Source organism: Pundamilia nyererei, unplaced genomic scaffold (assembly GCF_000239375.1).
Source record: "Pundamilia nyererei isolate P.nyererei 1_Seehausen unplaced genomic scaffold, PunNye1.0 scaffold00290, whole genome shotgun sequence".
In the NCBI taxonomy this organism is placed as follows: Eukaryota; Metazoa; Chordata; class Actinopteri; order Cichliformes; family Cichlidae; genus Pundamilia; species Pundamilia nyererei.
The window spans coordinates 224,574-230,922 of NW_005187691.1; the positions used below are offsets into that span (position 1 = coordinate 224,574).

At 42.3% G+C, this 6,349-nt stretch overlaps 1 protein-coding gene across 3 annotated transcripts in view; it reads left to right on the forward strand.

The window, feature by feature from the left end:
• Positions 1–6,349, forward strand: part of tanc2a (tetratricopeptide repeat, ankyrin repeat and coiled-coil containing 2a) — a 55,904-nt gene that overhangs the window by 33,239 nt on the left and 16,316 nt on the right. The window contains exons 4-11 of one of the 3 annotated variants that reach the window (XM_005750842.1): positions 1,006–1,142; positions 1,444–1,612; positions 1,700–2,020; positions 4,061–4,186; positions 4,275–4,544; positions 4,986–5,119; positions 5,371–5,602; positions 5,685–5,857. In XM_005750842.1, coding sequence (XP_005750899.1) covers positions 1,006–1,142; positions 1,444–1,612; positions 1,700–2,020; positions 4,061–4,186; positions 4,275–4,544; positions 4,986–5,119; positions 5,371–5,602; positions 5,685–5,857 — 1,562 coding nt within the window. Of the gene's footprint in view, positions 1–1,005; positions 1,143–1,443; positions 1,613–1,699; positions 2,021–3,155; positions 3,219–4,060; positions 4,187–4,274; positions 4,545–4,985; positions 5,120–5,370; positions 5,603–5,684; positions 5,858–6,349 lie in introns of those variants that run through there. The other 2 variants (XM_005750843.1, XM_013915352.1) reach the window with 2 other exon arrangements.

Sequence of the window (6,349 nt, forward strand, 5' to 3'; positions counted from 1 at the left end):
TATTAATGAGTTTTTTGGGTTCATTGAGAACATGGTTGTTGTTCAATAATAAAATTATTCCTCAAAAATACAACTTGCCTAATAATTCTGCACTCCCTGTATTGTTAAATGGTAATCATGAGACAGTGTGTTTCAGGTCATTTTATGGAGAAACACGAAAGTAATGTAACTTGTGCTGGATTAGAAAAGTGTTCTGTGTAATATAGAACACTCTTTTTTGAGTAATGACTCCAACCCAGATGGCAAGAAAGAGGGGACATACCTCCAACATGCAAAAAAATGTAATCACCCAGCATGCAATTCATTTGCACAAATGTAATGTGTTTGATAAGCTGCTTGGCGATGGCGGTGACTCTCAAAGTGATGCCATTGAGAATCAATAAGGAATGGATTCGATAAGTGATGGAAGTGGAATCACTACAGTCCCACACACCAACACAAATCCCCATATGGACACAAATACGGACGGTGAACACACATGGAATATGTATGAGCGTATGAGAGACCTGAAAACAATCATCACAGTGATTCTACTATGAACAGGTAGAAACAGAGGCTGACTGCTCATCACTGCTTTGTCTTCTGTTGAAGCTCATCCTCTTCCTGCTCATCACGCTAGGTTTTTTGCTAGTCCTGCGTTAGCATGTTGTCCGTGCTTGCAAAAAGCTCAAATCTTGCCACCAGTATAATCCAGTTGTTTCTGTCCTGCATGCAGATTCAACGTTATCATCACGCTCTCGTCCCTTTGTGCCATAAAAATAAAATGAATGCCCATATCTCATTCCTGACAAGCTGTAGACTTCATCGTTCTCCTTCTGCTGCACACAAGCTGAAATCTTTGTAACACAAGTACTGGCATAATATCAACTGGAATTACATTTTTCACTAATGTGATTATAATACATGAAGGTATACGGTCTCCATTGTTTCACATGTCACAGTCAACAGTCAGATGACATCATCAGCATAGTATTTTTTTTAATTTCCCTTTTCTTCACTCGTTAGGTGAAGATGAGGAGTTAGGACCACCCCCCTCAGTAGATGAGGCAGCTGATGCCCTGATGACGAGGCTTGGTTTTCTACTTGGAGAAAAGGTCATCAGTGGAGAGCCAGGCTCCCCTTACCATGCTCAGGATGGGCAGGTAAGTAACACACACGCTTTTGTTCCACCTAAATCATCGAATGCTCTTAGGTTCAGAGATTTAACTGTGAATCTGCCATACGATGTTTTATCGAGGTCGTGGAAAGTCTCGTTCCACTGACAAATCTATTTCATCCATCCACTGTGTTTCTATTTGAATATTTAAAGATGTTTTGCCAAAAAATGCTAACTTATACAGACACATGATAACTATAAGAATGAGAACTGTACGATATAACATTAATACCTATAATGCACAATAATAGAAGAATATTTCTATTTTTCTGTTGCCTTTCCCACAGAGGATGTCTCCTTCTTCCAGTCTGGCTAGTAGCAACACCTCGCCCAGTTCCACACTGCACCCTCCCACTGGTGCTGAAGGCAGTAGTAACAACAAGCACGCCTCCCCGAACCACGCCTCCGTCACCTCCCCCACCTCAACACTGGAGAGCAGAGACAGTGGGATCATAGGTAAGGGGCAGTTGTCTTCAAATGGGCCATTAAACAACCAGCTCTTGTTGCTAATGCCCCCTGTTTCCCCTTCTCTCTAATTTTCAGCCACGCTGACTAGCTATTCTGCTGACTCAGCTGCAGAGAGGGATGACGGCGCTAAGTATGCAGGAGAATGTTACCATGGCAGCAGTCTCAACCTGTGGCAGCAGGGGGGTCGACCAGTGGTGGCGTCCACTTCGTCTACCAGTGTGGTAGCGTCAGGAAGCAGAAATGAGGGTTTTCTATATAGGGTGGACGACAGCATGGCTGCCTCCACTTACAGCCTAAACAAACTCCACCCAGATCGAGGCACTGGCCTCACCCAGTCATCAGGTTCCACCCATTCCATCCCCCTCTACTTCATGCCTCGCCCTAATTCGGTTGCTGGTAAGATGGCAGATGAATGCGATGTGGCCTTTTTTGCCTTTCAGCACAGTGTGAGGTTCTGTTGCATTTTACCAGATATTTATAGTCAGTGTGGTCTAGAAAAGTCACAACTAACTGGCTGACACCAACCAACCATAAAAGTCCAGCTTAACAAGCTCCACATATAAAAGAATCTATAATTTTGCAGATTGCTTACAGATAATTTCATTTTAGACCAAATCGTAAAAGAAAACCTGGTAAAAAGAGAGCCAGCGGCAGGACAGGGAACTCAGTTTAAACTCAGCACAGCTCACTAAGCCCATAATCTGGCTTCATAGTGCACCCCTCTGCTCTGCAAAAGTGAATTCAGAGTGTGTCCCAGTGCATACGCAACGCACTTGTATTCAAATTTGTATACAAATATACAAACAATTGCAGTGAATTATGGGGGCGACAGTTAGAAAAAGATTCCTATATTATTAATAAGTGACACGGAGGACTTTATGGGCACGTTCATTCATTTTGCATCAAACTGAATAAAACATGAAATTTGTTCTTTAATGTTGCTGTTATTGTAAAAACCTGCCAGGATACTTTGCACTGTGATTGGATCACGTGCACGCAGTAGTGAGGAATTAAAACACAGCTTGTTCTCTAGTTTATAATCTGTCTTTAAAAAAACCCTCACCTTTATGTAAAAACATAAATATAATAATAAATATATATATATAAATATATAATAAACATACAGGTTAGGGCTACAGTTAGACACAGAGAGTTAAAGACAGTGTTTCAGAAGCACACATAGAAAATCACAGTCCTGGATCCAGGCCATACTTCACCAGAGACATAACTGAGGCACGGGCAGATGTTAATACAGAATCCTTATCACCTTAAAAAGAGCACCTATTAAGACTGTCTGGTTTCTTTAAAGTTTCTGGTTTATTTCATGTGTACACAGGCAGGTGTGTTAACAAGCTCGTCATTGGTAGTTTATAAACTGCTGATAAAAGCTGAAAAATGGAGATGGTGCCTGGGTAACGTGTTCAGAGCCCATTCTCCTTTTCCTCTTCTCCTTCTCCTATTTCAATAAAAGCTAAAAGTCATGAGCACTTTGGGGAAGGAAGGAAGTGACACACAGGATACAAGGCACAGCCTGCACTCGTATTCTCTGCAGTGCAACAGGATTGTTACTGGAGTCATTAAGACAAAAGTTCTGGTAGGTTTCTCACAGCTTTGTGTTTGCAGCCAGGGAAAGTTAAAGTTTTTAACTTGTATTAGTCCTTTGTTAGGTTTTATATCAACTTTTTAGGAACTGTCAAGATGCTGAAATCCTACTAATCCTGCCTGTTTGCTTTGCTAACAACAGATACGGAAATCTGTTCTAAAGCTATAAACACGTTTGTCTTCATACAAGCTAGAAGACACATGAGTACTTTTGCTTGGTTGGTGTTATGTTAAGATTAACTTGTTAAATTGTTCACACAGCGATTTGTAACATATTTGTTACTGAGAGTGTTTAAATATTTCTCACTGTTGTGGAGCATATTTGTGGAGGTATGTTAATGGTAAATGAACAATAAGAACAGTTTTAAAAGAGATTTAAAGTCTAGGAGCTATATGAGTCCATAGAATGTAAAACAAGAGTCTCGCTGATGAAGGTGACTCTACATATATATAGCTCTAGGCTACGTAAAAAGACTTCACAAAGCAGATGGTGACATCATGTTGGCTACATCCATCTTTTATACTGACTAATTTCTCCTAGCTGTGTCCTCCTTTAACAGAAACAAGAATTATAAGAATATTCTCATCTAACCTTTGGCAAGAACGTGAATGCATCGGTTTACCAAAGTGCCAGACCTGTTTGTACCAAGTAGTAAGGACACATTCACCATAGCTAAGTTAAACTTTGGAGCTTCTTCAGTGGAAAAAAATATATCTACAAACGGCTCTAATTTAGTTTTCTATGACCAACTTAGCATCTGTATAAAGCACATTATGTCAGTTATTTTGCAGCAGTCTTATTACAGCATTATTTTTTTTTATATTTCTCTTTAGCCACTAGTTCGGCCCACCTTGAAGACCTGGCTTATCTTGATGAGCAGCAGAGACACATCCCTTCAAGGACATCCCTCAGAATGCCTAGACAGAATTCTGGGATTCGTAGTCAACAGGACCACAGAGGTAAATGCACACATGGTGCCAAACATCCTGAGATGCAGTTATAATAAATGGCAGCATTACACGCGCTCCTCTCTTCCCTCTCTTCCAGCAGTTCGTTTCACTCCCTCTCTGAACCTGAAGCCGCTTCACTTTGAGGTTCCTGGTCTCTCATCTGATTGGCTCTTCACCGGCAGGGAGTGGCTCTTCCAAGAAATGGACACCTGCCTCCGCAGTGATGATCCAGCAACCAGCCGGGGCGCGGTTATCATCGGCAACATGGGATTTGGCAAAACGGCCATCATTGCTCGCTTGGTGGCACTTAGTTGTCATGGAAACCGTATGTGGCCAAATGCTTCTAGCAGCCAGACCATAAACAAACGTAAGAGGAAAAGATCCCTCCTGTTTCACAGCTCTGTAAACTGTGTCGTACAAGAGACATTATGTGGATATTAGCAGAACCCTAGAAAAAACGTATGCAAGAGTTAAACTGTCTTCTGGTTGCGTTTGCATATCAGAAAGTTCATTTCTTGTGTAGCCTCTCACCACTGACACTGGAAAAGAGGTTCAGCAAGATAAAGAGCCAAAGCACACAGCCAAGACGAGGCTCTGAGTGTCTTTGACCAGTTTAGACAAAAATGTTTATGTACTTAAATTCACTCAGAGTAACAGAGTCATCATATGTAACCCAATAAAATCCACAGGGCCAGTAGCCAGACCCATAGCTGAGCCAGGCATCAGAAAAACAGTGTAAAATCATGCAGTTAATGAAGGCAACAGCTGCTCAGAAAGAATGACACGTTTGTATGTTTGAATTTCCCAGATGTGGAGACTTTTTCCCACGACTCCCTGGGAAGAGGTGGAGGAGGAGATGAAGGGGGGTCAGGAGAAAGCTGTCCAGGCACACCAGAAATGAGGAGGAGACAGGAGGAGGCGCTGAGGAGGCTCGCGGGACAGGTAGTGTCCCTACTTCATTCCTCTTTCTACTTTTTAATCAAAGATGACCCATTGTGCTTCTCATAATTTTCTGTAGGCTGCTTGTGTACAGCAGTGGAAATGACCATAAAAGACCCACATGAATTAGACTGCTGTAATACCAACCAGTGTAATGAATGAAGCTAAAAGGCCAGCGTGTGAATCCACCTCAGCAAAGTTTTACTGAAAAGCTACAGATGATTCACCGACTTTCTTCTGCCTCTGTTTTGTAGGTAGTCTCATATCATTTCTGTCAGGCCGATAACTGCCACACCTGTCTCGTTCCGGAGTTTGTCCACAACATGGCGGCTACATTAAGTAGCGCACCTCAGCTGGCCGCCTATCGTGAACTACTGCACCGGGCGCCACAGCTCCAGAGCATGCTCAGTCTGCGCTCCTGTATCCAGGATCCGATCTCTGCCCTTCAGAAAGGAATACTAGAACCGCTCGATGCTCTCTACAGAGGTACAGCTTCTACTACATTCTGCTGTGGCACATTAAATGATGTGCAGTGATGCAATGTGAGTTTGTTTTGTTTGTTTTCCAGAAAATAAACTGCATGTAGAAGGGGCGGGCCTTATTGTACTGATTGATGGGCTAAACGAGGCAGAGTTCCACCGGCCGGACTACGGCGACACGCTGACCTCCTTTCTATCCCGAACCATCCAGAGATTTCCTTCCTGGCTGAAGGTCATTACCACTGTCAGGACCAGTCAGCAGGTAAACACAAGTCACAAACACACAGAAGTGTAAAATCACAAAGGTGACCGTGAAATGGGAACAAAAGAGCACACAGGTGCGTTACAGGGGCAACAATGAGACAACCCCCAAAACAGGAATGGTTTTACAACTGGAGGACACAGACATTTTTCCCTCCTCATCTTTTCCGACTGTTTTTTCACTACTTCTGCATTTGTTTGCATTTGACTGGGGTCACCTGGTAGCATGAGAATCAGAATCAGAAAGGGTTTTATTGCCAAATGTTGAGCAGGTTTACAACATTAGGAAATTGCTGCGGTGCTTCAGTGCAAACATACTGTTATAAATTACGCTTAAATAGACATGAAAAATAAATAAATAAATAAAAATAAGAATAAGAATTAAAAGTGCTAAGTAGATAGATGTATACATGATATATACATGAGTGCAGGTGGTGATCGGTGCCAAACATGGAATGATGCAGTGACACAGCGTAGGGTCATGTGTTAGTGG